We start from the raw sequence: 25,105 nt of genomic DNA, 5'->3' as shown, positions 1-25,105 counted from the left end.
ACCCTTAGCTTCCATAGAACCTGTTTGTCCTTGAGGCAGAAGAATTGGTTTCTTCAGGGAATAAATCCTCTAGTCCTTCTTGGAGTTGGGAAGGAGATATAAGCACCTAATTGCTCCATATATAAACTGCCAATCAATCCTGTTTTCAGCCTCTTCCCCTTTCCCCACCTTCAGCAGCACCTAGTGCCCCTGATTCCAGAGCTTTCCTCAGACTGACACACCCTTCCACAAGTAGCCATTTTCTCAGCTTCGCCGAGTCACTGCTATTTTTCCATTTTGCTTTTGCTCATCCCCAAATCTGTTGATGTCTTTCACCCACTGTTGGCCTCTTTTCCTATTATCTTTGACTTCTTGGATTTACATATTTCTTATTCCTCAATATATTAGAAGGGCATCAAGAAAGAATGGAGAAAAACCTGTGTTTCAGCCTGATTAACCAGAAGTCGGAGGGAATCCTTTTAAGTGTGAACACAAGGTTCAACTCTCAAAAGCTCAAGCCAGAACTACCCAGATCTCCAAGGAGGTGTAAAACTCTGGGTCCCACCTAGAGCCAGAGTTCACAGAGTGACTCAGAGTCTTTACTCTGGAATGCCCCTAGTGTCAGGGAATTCTAAGGGTGGCTAAACTGAAAAAGTCTCAAATTATTTCATCTGTCTTTGCTTAATATTAAAGAATTTACAAACAAAAGTCACTCTGAAGAATGAGAAAATTTTCACTTCAAAACTAAGAGCTTCTTTATATTAAATAACCTGGTCTAGCTCCCTAGCTACCCCAAAATGATATTAGTCATACTCCGTATCGCCTTACTCCAACAGATGATTATATTTGATATTCTAAAAGAAAAAATGACTCAAGTGGGGTTTGTCTCAACTTTTTCTTTTTTTAACACTTATCTTCTTTTTTTTTTTTTTTTTTTGCGGTACGCGGGCCTCTCACTGTTGTGGCCTCTCCCGTTGCGGAGCACAGGCTCCGGATGCGCAGGCTCAGCGGCCGTGGCTCACGGGCCCAACCACTCCACGGCATGTGGGATCTTCGCGGACCAGGGCACGAACCTGTGTCCCCTGCACCGGCAGGCGGACTCTCAACCACTGCGCCACCAGGGAAGCCCCAACACTTATCTTCTTTAAAGTTAATACATCCTGCACATTATCTGCTCCTTCTGCTCTTAGGTACATGTGTGTCCCCAATACAATTTCTTATATTGAAGAATAGGTCACTTGTAAATAACCTAAATATTTTTTAAACATTTAAATAAATGCTTATCACCTAACTTCAAGCAAACAAACCAATATATGAAGCAGGTGGCATATGATACAAAGGGTGGGAAATAAAAGGAAAGACAAATCATGACTAAGACTCATAACGAATCTGAGTTTCACAAGAGACTGTGCTGCACATAAGTAACAGCATCACTGAGGCCCTTGGCACTCTGGGAAGTTGCTTACCTGGCCAGTTTTTTTGACCATGATGTTATCACTATGTCTGTCACCAATCCCAAGGACATAAGAAGCTACACAGTAGCCGGCACAGGACAGGGTAAACTCCTCAATGGCTCGGTCCAGGTCATCCCTGAATAAGAGAAAAAAATAGGAGCAAGGAAGGTTTTCAGCCTCCAAATGTGTGGGATGGAGCCAATCCACACTTCTGTTTCCTTTTTAATGTGAGAACAACTGCAACACAGAGCCGCCAAAACCATATAAGGAGAAGATGCCGGATCAGCCAAGACTGAGGATGATGATCAGAGGAGCACGGCAGGGAGGAGTCAGCAGCAGGCTTGTTCAAAGACATCAGGTAACTGGACATCAACTATTCAAACTGCTGTGTCCTGGCGCTCACATTTCCGTGGGCGATTGGGGGGTAGGTTCATATGCATAGTAATGAGAGGAGACCATCAGCTTGGCTGAATGATGCTGGGCTTTGGAACATTTTTGTAGTTTTGACTGAAGACTAGAATTCCATATTTAAGAGTTAAGTATTGCAGTTCCAACAATTAAAGTCACTGACTTAAATCAGAAGTAACTAATATAGACCCTTTAGGGACAAGGCCCTAAAATCAAAATTTGAAAACTAATTCTCACATACAAGTTCTTGGATTTTTTTTTTATTCATTTATTTATTTTTGGCTGCATTCGGTCTTCACTGCTGCATGCAGGCTCTCTCTAGTTGCGGCGAGCAGGGGCTACTCTTCGTTGCACTGCACGGGCTTCTCATTGCGGTGGCTTCTCTAATTGTGGAGCACGGGCTCTAGGAACGTGGGCTTCAGTAGTTGCAGCATGCGGGCTTCAGTAGTTGCAGCACGCGAGCTCAGTAGTTGTGGCACATGGGCTTAGTTGCTCCACAGCATGTGGGATCTTCCCAGAAGAGGGCTCGAACCTAAGTCCCCTGCATTGGCAGGTGGATTCTCAACCACTGCGCCACCAGGGAAGTCCAAGTTCTTGGATTTTGCCAGTGATAACATTTAAGTCTGACTTCAAAATCTTCAGCCAAAAATACTTGCAGTGTTTTCCCCTCACTGTGAAATTCCTTAATTTCCTATGTATTAGGGCTTTTCCAACACAATAATTGTAAATAACACAATTCCTAGCACTGTATTTTTTAGTTTGGAGAGATCAGTCTACAAACTCATTTACTTCTATTTTAAAAATCTATTGAAAATTTACTTAGGTTCACACATTCACATAATTATGGAAGTTCATGCACTTAAAAAGTTATGTTATTTGTTAAACACTTAAATTCTTAGATTTTTAAACTACTGCCCAGCTCTGAAATTTGATCTAGATGAAGCAGAATTCAATGCTAATCTTCTGTAAGATTTTAGGAAGGCCTATTTGTCATTTTGATCCAACCTGAAACGAAGCAATAAATAACACTAATATTTCCTCTAGGACACTGATGATTCTAACTGCGAGAACAGTTATTTGTTTGGCGGTTTGTTCAGAAGAATGATAATCAAACAAAATACACTAACCCAGAATTGTATTCTTTAAGCCAGTTCAGAAGGGCATCTTTGTTGAAGGCTGCTGCTGCAGCCACATTGCTACTGTTCAGCTGAATGTCAGCAATCGTTTCAGAGGTGCTCACAACTTCAATGAGGCCAGAGTGGTCTCCTGTTGCTAAACAGCCATAAGGCAGCATCCTGAAAAGAAAAAAAAGGGGCATAAAGAGTCACATGTGTATGCTATCCATAAAATGAAACACTGACAGAGTATGTTTTTTCTTTGATTTTTAAAAAAGTTTTATTACTATTGATAACCTTGCCATTACTGTATCAGTCATATAGAAAAATATTAGTTCCACTTTCTATTAGAGTGTAAATATCCTGGTGAACAGATGGAGTAATTTACTAAACTCCAACGTGCCAGCTAAATGTGTAATTTGTTATCTAATTATCCTGGTGAAATATTCTATTTGTTTGTGTAGGTGGACACAAGCACATCAGATAAAGGAAAAGTCTTTCATTTTTACCCTAAATTTCGGGGAAGGGAACCGCCCTTTCTGTAGCATCTAGTAGATGCCACACAGCAGGCTAAGCACTCTACACATTACCTTGGTTAACAACGACTCCATCCTTCCAGTTGTCCAAGCCCAAGACCTTGTAGTCTTTCACTTTATCTCTCATGCCTAATATTTACGTACCTTGAAAATGCACAGAGTCTAAGTAGTTCTCTGTCTCCACCCTTCCTTAAGCTACCACCCTAGTCCAGGTCACCATCAACCCCTATTCAAAATTCAAGTTTCCTAATTAGTCTGCCTGCTTCCACAGCACAGCTGTTCTAAAGGCAACAGCAACATAATCCATTTAAAATATACACATATTATGGCATTCCCCTGATTGAAGTTTCAGCCATGACTTCCCACCTAATGAAAGCCAACCCGCCTGTTGCAGCTCACAAGGCCTTCAGTCTCGTCCCTCTTCAACCTCTCTTAGTATCTGCCCCTTGCTCACTTGTTCTTACTATACTGGCTCCATTGCTATTCCCCAGACATATCAGGTACAATATTCCCTCATTCCTTTATCTGTGTTATTTTCTCTACTTGGAACATTCTTCCCCAAGACATCTACATGGTTTACTCCCTTACCACTTTGAAATCTTTGCTGAAATGTCACCGTCTCAGTAAGGGATTCCTGAATCATCCTATTTAAAATAGAAACACAGTGACATACTACCTGCCATCTCTTCCTTCCTTTATTTTCCTCTATAGCCCTCAACACCAGCCAACATCCTGTGTACATTTTATTTATGTGTTTGTTTACTATCTGTCTCTACCATTAGGATGTAAATTCCATCAGCCAGGGATAATTTGTTCACTGTGTATCCTCAGTACCTGAGAATGTGTCTGGGCACAAAGCAGGCACTCAATAAGTATTTCTGAATGAATTAAACAAACAATAACAAAATCCCTATAAATAGGTAAATTCCCAATTTTACAAATGAGACATAAAATTAATTTGCAAAAAAGTCATACATTTAACCAAGTGGAAGATCCAAGACTTAAAACTAGGTCTGAGTGGCTCTAAAACTATCTTTTTTACCTAACACAGTCTACAGAGTCACTGTGTAAGAGGTCTCTCAGGCTGCTTCTTGTGCCAAATAATTTTTGCTAAATCTATAGGTAGGATTTTGCTTTGCTTTGCATTTATATGATCCCTAGTGAAAATAAGCATTTTCTCAGGTCTCTTTTAGCCATTTTATGTAGAATTTCTTTTGTGAATTAGCTAATCACATACTTGGTCTATTTATTAGAGTTTTAAACATTTTCCTTAGAGATTTATATGAGTTCTTCATATATTAATATTATCCTTTTCTCATTTTGGTTGTCAACATTTTCTTCAGTTTTCTAAAAATGGTATTATCACTAGAGCAAATACAAAATGGAATAAGATACCTCGCAAAGTTCAAATACAAGTCAGGTGACTACAGAAAATGCAATGGATGGAATTCACGGGTTCTATACATATATGAGTGCCGCTATGTGCCAAGCATTGTGTTAGCTGCTGGTGACACAGAAATGAGCCAAAAATGCAGTCCCTGCTCTCACTGATCAGACAAACCACAAATGCACAATGTGCATATGATCAATGGATAACTGAGAAGTGCCAGTAGAACGTGTCAATAGTCAAGAAAGACCTCTGTGAGGAGGAAGGACATGTGGGACAGAGGAAAGTACAGGGGGAGCACAAAAGCCAGGTGAGGAGAAGAAAGAGTCAGTGTTGGAAAGACCACGCGGACCTCTACCTGCCACATAAGGACTTCACCAAAGAGAAAAAATGTGTGAGTGTGTGTGAGTGTGTGTGTGTGTGTGTGTGTGTGTGTGTTGGGGGAATGAATGCGTGTGGTAGTGTGTGTAATAATCAGATAAAAGAGGAGAGTTTCACTTAATAGTCCCTAAATTTCCTTCCAAACAACAATTCAATTTTATGCCTCTTTAAGCACTTCCCTAGTTCTAGCAAAATACGGTTTGGAAGCAAAATTGTGAAACTTCATGCTGACAGCCTGATATACCAATAGCCTGCTTTACATATGCATTATTAATTTATTTCTCTTTTTTAAAGTTTATGCTTCACTGGAAAAGGTAGCTATGGAGAATGAAAGTTTTTACCAATACCCCTATCCTTATTGTGACACAACACATGTGAAGTAAACACTGTCTGGTTAAAGTGCACTTTGGCTCACTTTCCTACATCTCCTGCTACCCCACTTGCAGTTAAACTGGGCAAAAGTCCAACAATTTCCTCTTCAAAAGCAGACAATGATGAAAGCATTTAGTGTCTTGAGGAGGGAATGTTCACAATGGGAAGGAAAAAACATCCTTGTCATAGAGACAGTTTGACAGAAGTCAAGCTGGGGACAAACTCTTGGAGCCCTGACCACCTTACGGGGGTACCCTTTGTACTCAACTTCTTATAAAGGCCATGACAACGCTTAGTAATGTTTATCTTCCTTTCTCAGACTCTCTGACCCAAGGAGCAATTTGTTATCTTTCCATTAAAGCAAGAATTGTAAAATGAGATAAATTCTACAGCACTGGGGATGGCAGCCCCATCACCCTACTCTGAATGAGTATGTAGAAAGTTTTCTCTGGCCTTGACTCCAAGTCTCAGTGGTACCTTAGCCCATTGCTTCAAAAGGAGGCAAGTATAATTCTTTTACCTAAGGCTTGCATTGCTTCCATCTTCTTCCTTCATCCTTCTAACTACTGAAACCAGTGTCATTAGAACTGCTGTGTAGCTCTCTTAAAAGGGAAGTAAACCCCATTAGTGCAACTCAAATATGAAGTCACAGTGAAGACAACTCTCCAAAATTCAATGTCATCTGTATGGGGGCGGTGGGGGAGGGCATGAGATGGGACTGTCAAATCTACCAAAAAGCCAGGTAGATTTACATGCAGCCTATCAGACTTGACAGAAAAGTCTAATTACCTATTTGTTGACCAAAGGTCAGGGTGTTCTAACATATTGATGGCTTACAAATGTTCTAATTTGGCATGGAAGATACCAAAAGAATATTTTGAGACATCAGAGAAAAATGAAAATGAGAAATATGTATTTTCATTCATGCTAACATGGCACTTTTGCAGGTGCTAAAATATTCTGATCAAAATAGTAATGTGTAGAAGGTATCTGAAGATTTGACATTGAACTTAAAAGAGTGTGTGCTACAGGAACAGGTTTAACCTGAACAGCTGGCCAAAAGAAAAACATGTACAACAGGAACACTGGGGCATGTATATTTATAGAAACAGTAAAAAATGTTTGGTGGGAAAAAAAAGCTATTGGTTTGAAAATGAACTCAAAAGAATTGAAGTCCTGCATATTTTTTTAAACATGGGGTCAGAGTACAAAAAGTCAGCAAAGATCTCACTGAACAGACAAGTTCCTTTTTCTTGTTAGACACACATTGCTTCCCCTCAGACAGATACCAGGTTTATTTCTAGCACTCCCACATGTGGCTGCCTCCCTTTGCCTGAGGTCACAATGAATTTTATTTGATGCTAAATGTGCTTTACAGTTAAATAGAATGGGTAAAACAAAAAACTAAGAGAAAGGAACTTAGTTGAGGCTTTCAATTAGTCTGACTGAACTGAGGACAAAGGCTTTAGCTCAGCCTTTCGTAATTAACAAGACTCATCATATGGCCAGAATCTGCTCTTAGCAAAGGAGACCACTATGTAGCTCATGTGCTGACCTTGGAAAGAACCAACAAGTTACGAGCCTATGCTTGAAAAGTTTTCCCCATTTTTTATGGACAAATGAAGTAAAACCATTTTCATTGGGGTTTACTTTATAAGAAGGGTCAATAAACTTTTACTGGACTGAACCAGATAGTAAATATTTTAATTTTAGGTGCTGTAGACTATAAGGTAACTAACTCAATTTTGCAGTTATAGCATAAAAGCAGCCATAGACAATATGTAAACAAATGGGTTGTGGCTGTGTGCCACTAAAACCAAAAGAAAAAAGAAAAAAGGTAGGCCAGACCCCTCTGGGTTTGTGTTCCCCAGGGAGAGTTTCTTACAATCACCCATTCTCCTCTTATCTACATAGTGTTTCTTATGAGTAAGTGACTGACCAAAAATTTTGCTACCTATTCAAAACCACCTATTCTATTTTTACAGAGCTGTATTAGAAATTACTGCTAATTTAAAAGCAAAACTCTTTGTCATTTATGGTACTCAAAGGTCCTTTATATATGAACTATAATCTCACTTCTGTATTCCAATACTTCTGTATTTGGTATTCCTACAAGTCCCATTCAAGGAACAAAACCCACAGCAAATTGTTCTTTCTACCTCAATAGCACTAGAAAAGTTTATGCTGGAAAAAAATCTAAAGACTAAAAACCTCTTAAAAAAATCAATGGACAATTACATATTTGGGGCACCAGAATACTTTGATAAACAAATAGTTACTAGATAGGTCTTACCACAATTTTTCTCACTTACACTACCAAAATAACAGAACTGAAACCAAGTTTAGTGTCTGACAGACCCCAATTTGAATCTAGCTCCACCACTTATTATTTTTGTAACCTCTGACAAACTGTTTAAAGTCCCTTAAGTTTAAATTTCTCATCTGCTAAAAAGGAATAACACAACTTCATAAAGTTGTAAATTACATGTCATTACACATGTGAAGAACCTAATACAAAACCTGGTTCAGTCAATAAATATCAACTGTTTTAAGTTTTTAATAAATTAAACTTAAAATGAAATCAAGAAATACTCATAATCTTGCAGGGATAAAGTCAATCACAAGTGTAACTGTTTCTAGCAACCTTGTGGACAAAGTTGCTGTAGATACTAAAACACATTAAAAAATAACAGATAAAGTAAAAAAGTTTTTTAAAAGTTATGATTAATAAAGAAAAAAAGGAGACTTCTATATCTCAGAAATATAGATTATTCATAGTAGTGGCTCAGGAAGTTACTGACTTGGTTAACATTTTAATGCCCATGAGAAAAGAGACATGGTCTTGAGTCCATGAGAGGCAGGATCTGGACTCGGCAGGAGCTGGGGATCTAAAAGGGTTGTCAAATGTATATCGGGAACTAGAAAAGGTCTGCTCATTGATGAGACAATATACCATGAAAGTCTGCCATCTAACCTGGGCCCTGGGTGGGCAATAAAAATGGGTGGGGGGTGTTCATGAAAGTGCAAAAAAACTCAAGCCTTCCCATATTCTTATGAGATTCAAATATAATATAAATACTTGTGAAGTATGAGAGCCTGAAGGCAAAGAATTAACATAAAAACTGATTGATCATGCATAAAGAGCTTGGGCAAAAGCACAAACTAGACCAAAATTCATTTTGGGGGGCAAACTTCCACACCCTAGGGAGGAAAGGACCTTTACAGAAAACACAAAACTCACCAATAACAAATTCAAAACCAAATATTGTTAACTACACAAGGAAATGAATAAGATTAAGCAGATAAATGAAAAGGTGACACCCTAAGAGATAAAACAGAACAATATGAAAGAGATGCTAAAATGATGAAAGACATGAAGAGGAATAGAAAGCATAAGAAGAGTACAGTATTAAAAAAAGAACAGGCATACAAAACAAAATCAAATACAACTCCTAAATAAAGTCATTGAAATAAACATACTATACTGATACACAAGAGATTAGACAATACTGAAGAGATAATTAGTAAAATGGAAGACAGAATAAAAGAAACTACAAAAAAATGTTGCATAAAGAAGGAGAGAAATAGGAAAGAGGTTAAGAGAAATGCAAGGCAGAACAAGGAAGACCAATATACATCTATTAAAGTTGCAGGAGAAGACTGTGAGAGTGAGAGAACTGCAATGTTGAAGAACATGGATACATTCTGTAGAAACTAAAAGAGGTGATTTTCTTCGATTGAAAAGATACAGTAAGAATGGGGAGGTAAAAATAAATTTAAAAAATCCATACACAGACAAATTACAATAAAACTGCAGAAATGAAAGGCAAAGAGAAATTTTTTTCTGCAATGTCAGTTTAGACTGACAGCAGACTTTAAAAAATAACAACAGAGGGCTTCCCTGGTGGCACAGTGGTTGAGAGTCCACCTGCCAATGCAGGGGACACAGGTTCGTGCCCCGGTCCGGAAAGATCCCACACACCGCGGAGCGGCTAGGCTCGTGAGCCATGGCTGCTGAGCCTGCGTATCCGGAGCCTGTGCTCCGCAACAGGAGAGGCCACAACAGTGAGAGGCCCGCATACCGCAAAAACAAAAAACAAAAAACAAAAAACCATGGAATAACATCTTCAAGGTTTCTTTGGAAAGCAGCTGTATAACCAGGTAATGTCAGCAAAAACAGGGAGTTAAGGACATTTGAAAATCCACTCTTCCATAAAAACAAGAAGATTGGCAAAAAATTGTCAAGAATCAACTATTTCAGTAATATGGAAATACAAAAATGGGTTGCAACAATCTGGGGAGTGTTTCTTGAAGAAAATGGCTGAATCTCAGTTGAGTTTTACTGTTACTTATTCCAATTTTACCTACTTCCCAGTTCTGCAGTAGACTTGGCAACAAATGGCACATAATCATTGTGACTACAGCAATCTGGTAGCCACTAGAGGGGGCAAAAATGGGGTTGGAGCTCCTTCAAAGCCTCATTTCTACGTAACTGTCATTCTTTGAACTCTCTAGTAGTTTCCAGGAAGATCCCACTCACACTGTTTCTTTGACCTGACTCAGACCTTGCCTACTGTGAACTGCCTTTTAGCTGGCGGTGTTTCTCAAAAATAATCTGAATCAATTGTTTAACACTGCAGCTGTCTTAGGGGTAAATAACAGTTGGGGCAAACAATAAGCTAACTAAAAAACTTAAAGAATAAACTGTGGAATGAGATGTTCACAGGAACAGTGAAAGACTACAACATTCCCATAGGAATCTAGAAGCCATGTGCATGGCGATGGTTGTATGCATTCCTGGGGCTGTGCAAATGGACAGGAAAGAAGCTAGAAGGCCCTAGCTCTCACCTCTTACTAACTCTGAGGCTTACACAAGTTAAGGCTAAGGCACAGCTCTGAACTACCTGGCTGACTCCTGACGGAATGCCCCAACATGCACACAGAACCCCTCAGTAAAGACTGAAAGACTTAAGAATTCCAGGCATTTAGGGAAATCTGTGGTCAATCATTAGCTGACCAATAAACTAACCAGGCAGAGAAATCAGTGACCATACACAACAAAGAACAAAAACCTTACATAATTAAATGAGAAGTCACAAAACAAACAACAAACGGCAACAACAAAAAATCCTAAACAAGGGAGAGAATTTGATTTTCAGGGTTGTGAAATTTAAAACCCCTATTTTAAGTAAGTTCAAAGAAGTAAAAGGAACCATGTCTAAAGAAAAAAAGAGAAGTACAAGAATGATGAATTACCAAACAGAGACTATAAATAGATATCATTTAAATGAACCAAATACCATGACATTTTTCACAGAACTAGAACAAATAATCCTAAAATTTATATGGAACCACGAAAGACCCCAAATAGCAAAAGCAATCTTAAGGAAAAAAAGAACAAAGCTGGAGGTATCACACTTCTAGACTTCAGACTATACTACAATGCTACAGTAATCAAAACAACATGGTACTGGCACAAAAACAGACACATAGATCAATGGTGCAGAACAGAGAGCCCAGAAGTAAACCCATGCATGTATGGTCAATGAGCCTACGACAAAGGAAGCAAGAATATATAATGGAGAAAAGATGGTCTCTTCAGTAAGTGGTGCTGGGAAAACTGGACAGCTACATATAAAAGAATGAAAACAGGGCTTCCCTGGTGGCGCAGTGGTTGAGAGTGCGCCTGCTGATGCAGGGGACGCGGGTTCGTACCCCAGTCCAGGAAGATCCCACATGCTGCGGAGTGGCTGGGCCCGTGAACCATGGCCGCTGAGCCTGTGCGTCCGGAGCCTGTGCTCCGCAACGGGAGAGGCCACAACAGTGAGAGGCCCGCGTACCGCAAAAAAAAAAAAAAAAAAAAAAGAATGAAAACAGAACATTTTCTCACACCATATATGAAAACAAACTTAAAATGGATTAAAGACCTAAATGTAAGACCTGAAACCATAGAACTCCTGTAAGAGAATGTAGGCAGACAATTCTCAATTTCAAAACTTACTACAAAGTAATCAAGACTGTGCACAGAGACAGACATGTAGGTCAATGAAACAGAATTTAGACTCCAGGAAAAAACCCTCACATTTACAGTCAATCCATGTTTGACACAAGTGCCAAGATAATTCAATGAAGAAAAAACAGTCTTTTAAACAATGATGCTGAGACAACTGGATACCAATACCAAAAAAATGAAATTGGACTCCTACCACATACCATGTAAAAATTAACTAAAAATGGATTAATGACCTCCTAGATAAGGGCTAAACTAAAATTTTCCGAAGAAAGGATAGGCATAAATCTTCATGACACTGGATTAGACAATGGTTTCTTAGACCTGACACCAAAAACACATGCAGCTAAAGAAAAAAACAGATAAATTGGACTTCATCAAAGTAAAAAATTTTGTGTACCAAAGGACACTACTGGGCTTCCCTGGTGGTGCAGTGGTTAAGAATCCGCCTGCCAATGCAGGGGACACGGGTTAGAGCCCTGGTCCGGGAAGATCCAACATGCCGCGGAGCAACCAAGCCCGTGTGCCACAACCCCTGAGCCTGTGCTCTAGAGCCCGTGAGCCACAACTACTGAAGCCCATGTGCCACAACTACTGAAGCCTGCGTGCCTAGAGCCTGTGCTCTGCAACAAGAGAAGCCACCACAGTGAGAAGCCTATGCCCTGCAACAAAGAGTAGCCCCTGCTCGCCGCAACTAGAGAAAGCCCGCGTGCAGCAGCAAAGACCCAATGCAGCCAAAAATTAAATAAATGAATAAATAAATAAATTTTTTAAAAAAAGGACACTATTAAGAAAGTGAACAGACAACCCACAGAATGGGAGAAAATATTTGCCAGTAATTTATTTACTAGAAGTCTAGAATTCAAAATATATAAAGAACTCACAACTCAAAAGACAAATAATCCAATTCAAAAATGAGCAAAGAACTTGAATAGATATTTCTCCAAAGAAGATATACAAATGACAAACACATGAAAAGCTGGCCAACATTATTAGTCATTAGGAAAATGAAAATTAAAACCACAATTAGAAAATTAACAAAATTGCAAGCAGAAATTGACAAATGCCACTTATAATGGTTGGTTTTAACATATCTCTGAAGTGACAAACAGGTAAACGTTTGATGAGAATAAAGACTTGGGCATAATTAACAAATTTGATCTAATGGACCGATTTACAATCTTATGGTTAATAATTACAGCATCTGGAACCTTTTCAATCACAAATGTGACAGAAAAACTAGACATATGGTAAGGCATAAATAATCTTAAGAAATATGACCCTGATCTTATACAGACCACATAATCTGACAACAGTCAGTTACAATAAAATTAGACGTCACAGGGACAACAACAACACAAAAAGTCCAGTGCAATTTGGGAGTCAAAATAATTTAAACTAGTTCAGGAGTTGAAGAAATACAAATGGAAATAAAACATTTAGAACTGAATTCCACGGGGCTTCCCTGGTGGCGCAGTGGTTGAGAATCTGCCTGCCAATGCAGGGGACACGGGTTCGAGCCCTGGTCTGGGAGGATCCCACATGCCGCGGAGCAACTGGGCCCGTGAGCCACAGCTACTGAGCCTGCGCGTCTGGAGCCTGTGCTCCGCAACAAGAGAGGCCATGACAGTGAGAGGCGCATGCACAGTGATGAAGAGTGGCCCCCGCTCGCCACAACTAGAGAAAGCCCTCACACAGAAATGAAGACCCAACACAGCCAAATAAATAAATAAATAAATAAATAAATTTAGAACTGAATTCCATATAGTGTGATATGATATGAAAATGCATAAATAAGTACATTTTAAAACTTATGGGATGCAGCTAAGGCAGTAGTTAGAGGAAACATGGTTTTAATTTGTATATATGAAAAAAATGGAAATTAATGTTCTATGTGTTCATCTCAAAAAACCAGTACAGAATTAACACAAGTAAAAGGAAGGAAACTATAAAGATGTAATCAATGATAAAACAGAAAATGAAAACATAAAACTAGAAGGCCACTCTTTTAAAATACTAAGATGGAAACCTCTAATAAGGCTAAAAAGGAAAAAATATTGCATACAAAATAATTTTACAAATGCAAAAGGAGAAAAAAGTTAAACATAGCAGAGGTTTTTAAATTACAAGAGGATATTATAAAAAAAAGTATGGTAATAAATTCAAAAACAATGATGAACTGGACAATTCTTAGCCTCCAAGTGACTCAAGAGGGAAAACAACCCAAAGAGTCCAATAACCATTAAGGAAAATCAGTAGTCAAAAAAAACCTAAATTCCAAAAAATCAACACTAGGACCAAACTTTTGCAGAAACAGAAGAGAAGAAAGCATATCACGTTTAAAATTTGGAAGATAAAATATAAGACAGCATCTTTAAGATAACTGTACAGGGAAGGATTTTTTAAAAATAATAAAACAAAAAGCATAAACCTTGAAGTAACCTAGGTAACTTATAGCAGAGAGAAAACACAATACGTATAAACATTGAAAAATTACTCAACCCAACAAATGCAAATTAAAATTCTATGAGATACTGTGTTGTATCCATTAGATTTGCAAAAAATTAACAAGTCTGATTGGCAAAGAGATATTTCTAAGTAGAAACGTAACACTGGGACAACCATTCTGGAAGCCACTTGGGCACTGGTGGTAAGGTTGAAAATATGCATGCCTTATGACCTGGCAATTCCACTTCTGGCTATATAAACTGAAGAACTCTGCCAAACGTAAGAGAAGTGTGTAAACTTTAGGTTTAAAAAAATAAATAAATAACAAAAACAAATGAACCCAAATAGCTTCTAATAGGGGAATGGATAAATTTTTGTATTTACTCAAAACATTAATAGAGAAATGAAAACAACAAATTAGGACTTCACATATTAATCTTGATAGATCTCAAAGCATGTAATAAAAAAAGTAAACTTCAGAAAGTTACATGTGATACGACACTATTTCCTGGAAGTTCAAAGCATTCAATGTATACACAATATAGAGTTAAAGCACAACAACATATATATCACAGTTTAGAATAATGGTAAATCCTGAGTTGTGAGAAAGTAGAAGAGGATTAGAATGCATTAAGTTTATCTGCATATTTAATTCCTTTTTTAAAGAAGTAAATATGGAAACATGTGAACATCTGTCATTTAGTAGCTAAATGTATACTCAAGTCTGGGTTTAAGAACACAAAAAATGTTGTCAAGTATCATCTATATTTCATGTTTGAAATATTCCACAATTAAAAAAAGAACTAGGTAAAAGATGAAGTTATTCATTAATAACTAGCATAGAAAAAATTTTTTTAATTGTATGGCCCTGTATTGTATCATGAAATATGTTTAATGTCTTTTCCCCCTTGATTAAAAAAGGAGTACACCATAGAAAACTAGCTAAACAGGTATACCAAAAGGGGGAACAGGGAGGAGAGATTGTATCACCTTTAATCCTACCACCCAGAAGTAATGTCTACTATACATTTTAGTTTCTGTCAACAATTTAGTGTGTCATTTTTCAGGAATTTTTAACTGGTTGAAATCATTCTATAAAAATATTTTTTTGTATCTTACTTATCTCATTTGACATTTGAAGACAGTACTTTCTCCAAATTGTTAGCAATTCTCCATAAACAATACTTTTAAATACCTGAGATGTTTGGTCACGTGTGAAAGCTAATCATCTTTTAAACTGTTATTCTATTGAGCAAATGTTCAAAAGAGTGGCCCAATGGTTTTTTTACTGTAAATAAGTCAAGGATGAATATCTCTGTGCATAAGTCACTGTTCACATTTCTAATTTTAAATTCTGGAAATATTGGATATAGGGAATAAATAAACTTGATTCAGAGAGGTTTATATTCATTTAAAATGGTATATGACAATATTTGTGTTTTTGTTACTTCAACCATGTTCCAGACTACATTTCACTTAACAGATTTTTGCAAGGAAATCAATGCTATCTAATTGTTCTTTTAATTCATACTTCTACATTAGAACTGACAGTCTTCGCATAATTATTAGTTTATTTATTTCATAACTTGAATGGCCTTTTCATATCTTCTCCCCATATATTTATTTCTATGAACTCTTTAAATATTTAGAATTATTATCCCCCTGTCCTGTTGATTATGAATATAATGCCTAGAGGCTTGACTTTTCTTTGTTGGCATTCAAACCTTATATTTTTATGTGGTCTTATTTGCAATTATCTTCATCTGCTCTTTATCTTAAAAGATTTTATAATAATTAAACTTTAAAATCCATTATGTTTCCTCTTTCTTTGTCTCCATAAACCTGTTCTACTCATTGTCTACCCCTAACAATGGTGGCCCGCAAAACACCCTGAAAGCCCACCTAAACACTTCCCTTTCGGGAAGGTTAGAAGAATCAGTGTTACTAAGCTAAGTAAGAAGAGAGGCAGGCCCTTCTCTGGCTTATCACTCCCATGACCACCAGTCATCCTTCCTGAGACCACCTTCAAAACCACAGATTGGGCTATGACTCTTCCTGTCACATGTATAGTTTTATACTTGATGAGGTTTCAATAAGATAATGTGTTTGAGAGCACAGTGTAAACTATAAAGCGTTATATAAATATAATTATGAATATGACCAATAATAATAGCAGGAAGAAATCAAAAAATCAAGTTTTTATAATTTTTAAATTCTACTGTAGAAGGACTACAACATGAGATAAAAATAAATTCACTAGAAATCTCACCTAAGATCCAGACCAGCTTCTTTCCAGAGTAAATCCATCAAGCGCAGCATTTGGAGTGTCAACATATCCTGCCGTAAATCTAAGGGGAAAGAACCCTGCTATGTTATAAGTGCTTTCCACTTTATGCTTAATAACATTTATTCAAGATTAGCTAATTCAACCAGAATTAACTGGCTGGGAAAAAACATTGACAAATAACTGCTCTGTTAATTTTTTTCCAGAATTTTAATGCTGACCATATTCATTATGTTAAATACTAGGTTTGTTGGTTAGCATGCTCCTATAACTATTTCAGAAATTAAGTTTAAAAATATTTTTAGTTGTTTACCATGTGCAAGCTACTATACTAATTGTACGGGTGCTGTAATACTGCTATAATACAGTAATGCTGTGTTACAGCATGCATACAATTCACATTGCTAATTTTTTTCTGCTTGGTTGTCTTTTGTGATGCAGAAGAAATTCTTAAGAATCACATAAGTGGGCTTCCCTGGTGGCGCAGTGGTTGAGAGTCCGCCTGCCGATGCAGGGGACACTGGTTCGTGCCCCGGTCCGGGAAGATCCCACATGCCGCGGAGCGGCTGGGCCCATGAGCCTTGGCCGCTGAGCCTGCGCGTCCGGAGCCTGTGCTCCGCAACGGGAGAGGCCACAACAGTGAGAGGCCCGCGTACCGCAAAAAAAAAAAAAAAGAATCACATAAGTAACTGTATGATGGGTTCACAAAACTGTAATAGTTGATTTTATTTATTATCATGTCCAAGAGTAATTTTTAGGTAAGAGGTGGTGAAAGTACAGACTTCCACATAATGACATTTATACTATCAAGTGGGGTTAAATGTCTAGGAAATACTAAAACTTCTTTTAAAAAGAGTTGTAAGCAAGAGGAATGGATAAAGAAGATGTGGTAATATATACCATGGAATATTACTCAGCCATAAAAAGGGACGAAATAGTGCCACGTGCAGAGATGTGGATGGACCTAGAGATTGTTGTACAGAATGAAGTCCGAAAGAGAAAAACAAACATCGTATAATATCGCTTATATGTGGAATCTAGAAAAATGGTACACGTGAACTTATTTGCAAAGCAGAAATAGAGTCACAGATGTAGAGAACAAACTTATAGTTACCAAGGGGGGAAGGTGGGGTGGGATAAATTGGGAGACTGGGATTGACATATATACACTACTATGTATAAAACAGATAACTAATGAGAACCTACTGTATACCACAGGGAACTCTACTCAGTGATGTGTGGTGACCTAACTGGGAAAGAATCTAAAAAAGAATGGATATATGTATACGTATAACTGATTCACTGTGCTGTATACCAGAAACTAACACAGCACTATAAAGCAACTATATTCAAAAAAAAAAAAGTTGAAAGCACATTCTATGCTCAGCACATATACTTATGTTATCTCACTTAATTCCATTTAATAAACCCAACACAGAGATGCTATAATCCTCATGGACAAGAAGATCCTGAAGCTCAATGAATTTTATGTGATTTGCCTGCAGTCGCAAAACTAACAAGTGGTAGCAGTCATGACTGCCTCCTGGTTGGTGTGATGACCTCACAGGCATTGCCTTCATGCAGTGTGGGTAAGATATGTTAATTAAAACACAAAACTATGGCGGCACTATCAAAATTGCTATCACTGAAACAGGATGTATGAATATATTATTGAAAATATTCTCTTGCATTTCAGAAGCTTTTTACCAAAGGAGTAGACAGCTTTGTATTTTGTAGGAAAAAAGGAAGGTTTATTAGAACAGTGTATGTAAGTAAGCTGTAGAAATCATTCTCCAAAGCGAAAAAAAAGGGGGGGGTTGGTTTATGACATGCCAAATTCAAATTTAGGACCACTGATAGCTACCTCTTGGCTGCCATCTGTTTGTTATACATTTACACATCACCTTTCAGATAAAGCAAATGGACAGCAAATGAAAAATACTAAGGAATTTGGCACTGTAAAAACCTCCGTACATACCATCACCATTTTTAAAAATCACTCCAACTGAATCCTCACCAAACACCTTGTTGTTGTACACCAGCCACAAAGGCTTCATTTTGGAATCCATGTATTTACACTTTTCAATACTGAAAGGAAGAAAGGGGAAAATTAGCCCACTTCAGTTTAAAGATACGGCAAGACTGTAACGTTGCCATGATATACTAGGCTTGGGAAAACCCCTCACCTGTTCCAGGTATACAGAAGTCAGAACGAGAACATTTCCTCTTGGCAGAAAAGCAACCGCAATGCTAGCCTTGGCTGGCATGTAGTGACGCCAGGTGAGCTGGACTGAAAACCCAGATTTGCCCTTCTCATGGCTACATTTAAAATTCCTCCTTTTCTTCCCTTATTCTTCCTTAACTTTATGTTATTATACATAAACAATAAAAATCAGAATTGGATTGTAAGTCCATTCTTGATTCCTTAAAGAGGGATCAATTTTGCATACTGATGTACTGAACATAATTATCACTTTCCCATTATTACTTTTGTAGGGAAAGTAAAAATGAGAAATAATTTTCTAAATTCATTCAAAAATCTCATTTTGAAATACAAAAGTTTAATTAGTAAATAATCTATGATGGCTGCCAACATTTTGCTTACATAGGATTTTCAACTCTTAGAAACCAGTAGTATAGAAAGCAAATTTAATTACATACAATTGAAAGGAAATGAACTTGCATTAACTTTCACTAATCCCACAGGTTAAATTTAGCTAGAAGGCATATGTCCTATTAACACAAGAATAACTTTTGAGAACTTTAACATTTTCCTTTTTTAATTATATTCCACTTACTGAGGCTAACAGCTGTCCCTACTGCTCCCCTAAGGCAGTCACTCAGAAATCCCTTCTGCATTGCTATTTAATGGGAGATTCACTAAGCACAGTACAGAAGGTCACTTACTAGAGTTCTGAGAGGATAACACATGGGTTCAGAGGTGATTGCAGGTCAGAGAGGGCTTCCCGATAAGCATTCTGTTTTAAACAAGTGTGCATTGCTTCTTTCCCTTTGGCTCTATTTAGCTTCATTGCATTCAGTTTGATTAAACTATTTAAAGTTTTTAATTTATTGAGTGCTTCAACCTGAAAAATAAGTTTCCCCACCACCAAAATTCATTTATGTTAAAAATAATATCATGTGATAATATTAATCAATACCATTCCCTCACCACCCTCCTCCCCACAATACACACGCAGGACAACCAGCTAACGTAAAAACAGTGCTTGCTTTATGGCAAGAATATTAGATACAACGAAATAAATTAATTGTTACCACTTGTTACTTAAAGCACCATTTTTCAAATGTTCTTGAACGCTTTTCTTAAATAAAATCTTATAAATTAGAGAAAAGTAAAGAGACGTAGATTATAGGTAAGAAGATAAGTATGAAACTTTACTCAGAACTCTGCAACTAACTGAGTAACAGAATTTGAAACAATTAATCTGAACCACTCTAATTGGGCAACTCCATAGTACGAAAAGCCTGGGGTTGACATTCAACCTTACTATCTTTGTCATCACTCTTGTATAACATCTTCTCAGTATGTCTCTTTCCACTAAGAGTATAAAGTAAATTTCTGTGCAGTAAAATAGATATGAATATAGACAACAGTAGCTATTGTTCAAGTCCAAATTAAGTGGTTTTTATAATGAGGTAACTCTGGCTATCAAAACTTATGCAAAACAAAAAAAAATCATGCAAGTAGTACAAGGGGAATCAACAATGGCCAACTGAATCAAAACCATGTGTTTGGGACTTCCCTGGTGGCGCAGTGGTCAAGAATCCGCCTGCCAATGCAGGGGACACGGGTTCGAGCCCTGGTCCGGGAGGATCCCACATGACGCGGAGCAACTAAGCCTGAGCGCCACAACTACTGAGCCTGCGCTCTAGAGCCCACGAGCCACAGCTACTGAGCCTGTGTGCCACAACTACCGAAGCCCACGCGCCTAGAGCCCCGTGCTCCACAACAAGAGAAGCCACCGCAATGAGAAGCCCGCGCACCACAACAAAGAGTAGCCCCCGCTCGCCTCAGATAGAGAAAGCCCATATGCAGCAACGAAGACCTAGTGCAGCCATAAATAAATAAAACCATGTGTTTAAAAGTCAACTTTACTGGGCTTCCCTAGTGGTGCAATGGTTAAGAATCCACCTGCCAATGCAGGGGACACAGGTTCGAGCCCTGGTCCGGGAAGATCCCACATGCCGTGGAGCAACTAAGCTCGTGCGCCACAACTACTAAGCCTGAGCTCTAGAGCCTGCGAGTCACAACTACTGAGCCTGTGTGCCATAACTACTGAAGCCCGCACGCCTAGAGTCTGTGCTCTGAAACAAGCCACTGCAATGAGAAGCCCCCGCTCGCTGCAACTAGAGAAAGCCCGCACACAGCAACGAAGACCCGACACAGCCAAAAATAATAAATAAAATAAATAAATTTATAAAAAAAAAAGAAAAGTCAACTTTATTGTTTAGTAACTCAAGGTCTTTCCATGTAATATTATGTAAGACCCAGCCTCAGCCAGCTATAAAACATAAAAAGGAATATTTTATTTTATCATTATGTCATTAAAACTGGAAACAAATGATAAAAACAGAATACATATATCAACATGTGAATTGTGTATAACAAGCATATAAAATATGTAGGCAACAAACATTATGAACACCATGGCTTGCATTTTGATGAACAGGAGATTTATTTTACACCATGTTTTCATTTTTGAACTTTGCTTCTATGCAAGGAAACCACTAAGACTCTGTAGGGAGGTGAATTCGGCATGCAGTTTCTACAGACAGGCTGAGGGCTTGCTCACAGGAAACTGGGAAGGTTCTATGTAGCTTGATGATAAAATTGAGATTGCTAAAGCTTGCCAAGTTAACCATCTGTCAAAACCACAGACACCCCATTTCTCAACAATTTCAGGAGCTGTTAAAAACACTGGTGAAAAGGGAACTCGCTGAAAAATGGGCTATGCAAACAGGAACTTTTTGAAGTATTTCAAATTTGAATTTCTTCCATGTTTGTACAGTTGTGAATTTTCAGGGCCTAACCCTAATTATGTTGATATCCATTTCCTGGAACAGCGTTCTGAATACCCACATGGCCATAAGTCAAATACTTTAAGTGTTTCAACACCTTGTCACACTACAGGTTTACAGTGATAACAAGAACTGCCATGTAAAGGGTACAATCTTCCCCTGGCTGTTCATCAGTCAAGAAAAGAGTAAAAATAATGTGATCAGACATATGTCATATGTTTGCTGGTATAAAAGTCAAAGCGAGGTTCCCAGAGAACCAAAAAAACGTCCAGTGTTGTCTGCTCATATGAATGAGGCCAAAGAAGTAGGGACCTCATCAAGTGGGGTCTTAATAGACTTTGTTAAAATTTGGATTTTGTTCTCTATGCAATGAAAATTACTGCAGGGATTTTAAAAAAGGAATACATCTACATTTTTTTTTTTTTTTTTTTTTTTTTTTTTTTTTTTTTTTTTTTTTTTTTGCGGTATGCGGGCCTCTCACTGTTGTGGCCTCTCCCGTTGCGGAGCACAGGCTCCGGACGCGCAGGCCCAGCGGCCACGGCTCACGGGCCCAGCTGCTCCGCGGCATATGGGATCCTCCCGGACCGGGGCACGAACCCGCATCCCCTGCATCGGCAGGCGGACTCTCAACCACTGCGCCATCAGGGAGGCCCTACATCTACATTTTAAAAAGATCATTTTATCTGCTGGGTAGAGAATGAAGGTACGTGCTGTGTGTGTGTGTCTGTGTATGTGTGTGCGCACATGCATGCGTGCAGAAGAATGGAAACAAGGGGCACAATTTATGAGGTTAATGAAGACATCCAGGTGAGAAAGGATAGTGGGTTGGACAAGGATGGTAGCCATGAACACAAGAGAAATTGATAGGTATGAGATATCTTTAAAAGGACTATAAAATTAAGGGGACTAATAGTATCTATCTCATATTCTTGTGAAGAATAAATGGCCCACAATAAGTGGTGAATAAATGTTAGCTATTATTACCATCATTAAAGGGCTTTCCAAAAAGGAGGGATCAGATACAGTTATTTTAACATGAATAAAAACCCGTAAATATTAAAATCATCTATGAAAACCTACGGTAGTTCCTCTGGCAATGCAAATGAGTTAAAAACGTGTAGTGGGGGCTTTCCCTGGTGGCGCAGTGGTTGAGAGTCCGCCTGCCGATGCAAGGGACACAGGTTCATGCCCCGGTCTGGGAAGATCCCACATGCCGCAGAGCGGCTGGGCCCGTGAGCCATGGCCGCTGAGCCTGCACGTCCGGAGCCTGTGCTCCACAACGGGAGAGGCCACAACAGTGAGAGGCCCGCGTACCGCAAAAAAAAAAAAAAAAAAAAAAAAGTGTAGTGGAACTGGAAATTATAATACTACAGAGAGCTGATATAAAAATAGGGTGTGATACCACAGAGGTATAGGAATGAACAGAAGGTTAGGAGTGGGTAAACAAATGGCCTTCAAATGAGATAGAGAAGTTAGAAAAGGTAAAAAGGTAGGGGAGTCTTTGCCACAAGGAAAAAACAAAGTAGTACCAAATAGTAAAGTCTGGGAGAGAATATTTAATACTACAGAAAGTTTCAGTTAGGTGGATTGAATATACTGATTTCAGTTTATATCAGCTAGATGAAACTACCCTGCTAATACTTACAGCTTACATACTGTAATACTTACAGTCACATACAGCTTATGGTCTATGTTTACGCCATGACAATAATAAACACCTCATTTCTCTAACATGTACTCATAGGCTTAGACACACTAAAAAGTTAATAAATCCCCCAATACTTTCATCAACGCTGAATGATGCCTGTGAACTCTCCTATATCAATCAGACTGAAACTGACTTTCCCCTGGCTTCCCCAAAGGGACCCATGGCCTTTTACCATAGCAACTGCACAATGGGGGAAAGGAAATAATCAGAACTTTCAGGGACTTCTGGACACTGGTTCTAAATTGACACTAATTCGAAGAGACCCAAAACATCACTGAGGTCCACCAAAGTAGGGGCTTATGGAGGCCAAGTTAACAATGGAGTTTTAGCACAAATCTGTCTCATGGTGGGCCCAGTGGATCCCAAACCCATCTTGTGGTTATTTCTCTAGTTCTGGAATGCATAACTGAAACAGATATACTCAGGAGCTGGTAGAATCCCTATGTTGTCTCCCTGACCCGTGGAGTGAGAGCTATTATGATGGGAAAGGCCAGGTGGAAGTTATTACAACTGTCTCTTCCCAAGAAAACAGTAAGAACATTCCTGGAGTAACTGTACACATTAGTATGATCATCGAGGACTTGAAAGATGCAAGGTGGTGATTCCCATCACATCCTCATTCATCTTGCCTATTTGGCCTGTGCAAAAGATAGATGACTCTTAGAGAATTACAGTGGATTGTTACAGCATTAACCAGGTGGTATACCAGATATAGTTTCCTTGCATAAACACACCCCCTGATACGTGGTATGCAACTACTGATCTGACAAGTGCTTTTTTTCTCCGTATGTGTCAATATGGACGCCCGTAAGCAATTTGCTTAAGTTAGCAAGGCCAACAGTACACTTTCATTGTCCTAACTCAGGGATACATCAATTCTCCAGCTCTATGTAATAGTTTAGTTTGCCGGAATCTTGATCGACATTCCCTTCAGTAAGATATCATGCTGATCCATTACAGTGATAACATTATGCTGATTGAACCTAGTGAGTAACATGTAGCAACTACTCTAGACTTAAAGAAATTTGTATGTTAGAAGGTGGGAAATAAATCCGACAAAAATTTGACGCCTTCAATCTCAGTGCAACTTCTAGGGTTCAAGTGGTATGGAGCATGTCAAGATATCCCTTCTAAGGTGAAGAATAATTTATTTGCTTACAAACAAAAAGAAGGCACAACACCTAGTGGGCCTCTTTGGATTTTGGAGGCAACATATTCCTCATGCACTTTAGCCTATTTACTGAGTGATCCAGCACCTCAAAAGGGGCCGGGTTTTTTGTTTTGTTTTGTTTTTGCGGTACACGGGCCTCTCACTGTTGTGGTCTCTCCCGCTGCGGAGCACAGGCTCCGGACGTGCAGGCTCAGTGGCCATGGCTCACGGGCCCAGCCACTCCGCGGCATGTGGGATCTTCCTGGACCAGGGCACGAACCCGTGTCCCCTGCATCAGCAGGCGGACTCTCAACCACTGCACCACCAGGGAAGCCCGAGGTGCCGGTTTTGAGGGAGGCCCAGAACAAGAGAATGCTCTGTAGCAGGTCCAAACTGCCACGCAAGTTGTGGCCACATGATCCAGCAGACCTAATGGTGCTTGATCTGTCAGTGACACATAGGGATGCTATTTGGAGCCTTTGGCAGGCTTCTATAGGTGAATCACAGCACAGGTCCTTAGGATTTTGGGGAAAAACAAACAAAATCTACCATGCCCTACTGATAACTACTCTCCTTTTGAGAAATAGCTCTTAGCTTGCTTCTGGGTTTTAGTAGAGACTGAACGCTTAACCACTGGCCACGAAGTAACCATGCAACCCAAGCTGCCCGTCATGAACCAGGTGTTATCTGACCCACCACACATAAAGATGGGCAAGCACAGCGGCATTCCATCATCAAGTGAAAGTGGTTATATACGAGACTGGGCCCAATCGGGTCCTGAAGGCACAAGTGACATAAAGAAGTGGCCCAAATTCCGTGGTTTCTCACTCCTG

At 38.8% G+C, this 25,105-nt stretch overlaps 1 protein-coding gene across 3 annotated transcripts in view; it reads right to left on the bottom strand.

The window, feature by feature from the left end:
* The window catches only part of PIK3CB (phosphatidylinositol-4,5-bisphosphate 3-kinase catalytic subunit beta), a 200,333-nt gene that overhangs the window by 5,856 nt on the left and 169,372 nt on the right, over window positions 1-25,105 (bottom strand). For all 3 annotated transcript variants that reach the window (XM_081234606.1, XM_081234607.1, XM_081234608.1), the window contains 5 exons: window positions 19,282-19,460; window positions 18,353-18,462; window positions 16,360-16,438; window positions 2,969-3,136; window positions 1,446-1,569 (listed from right to left, as the gene is read on the bottom strand). In XM_081234606.1, the coding sequence (XP_081090732.1) occupies window positions 1,446-1,569; window positions 2,969-3,136; window positions 16,360-16,438; window positions 18,353-18,462; window positions 19,282-19,460 (660 nt within the window). The remainder of the gene's footprint in view (window positions 1-1,445; window positions 1,570-2,968; window positions 3,137-16,359; window positions 16,439-18,352; window positions 18,463-19,281; window positions 19,461-25,105) is intronic.

This window comes from Mesoplodon bidens, assembly GCF_964165515.1.
Source record: "Mesoplodon bidens genome assembly, chromosome: 5".
In the NCBI taxonomy this organism is placed as follows: domain Eukaryota; kingdom Metazoa; phylum Chordata; class Mammalia; order Artiodactyla; family Ziphiidae; genus Mesoplodon; species Mesoplodon bidens.
Note: the sequence above shows the minus strand (reverse complement) of the source record. Positions and strands in the feature narration are given on the sequence as shown.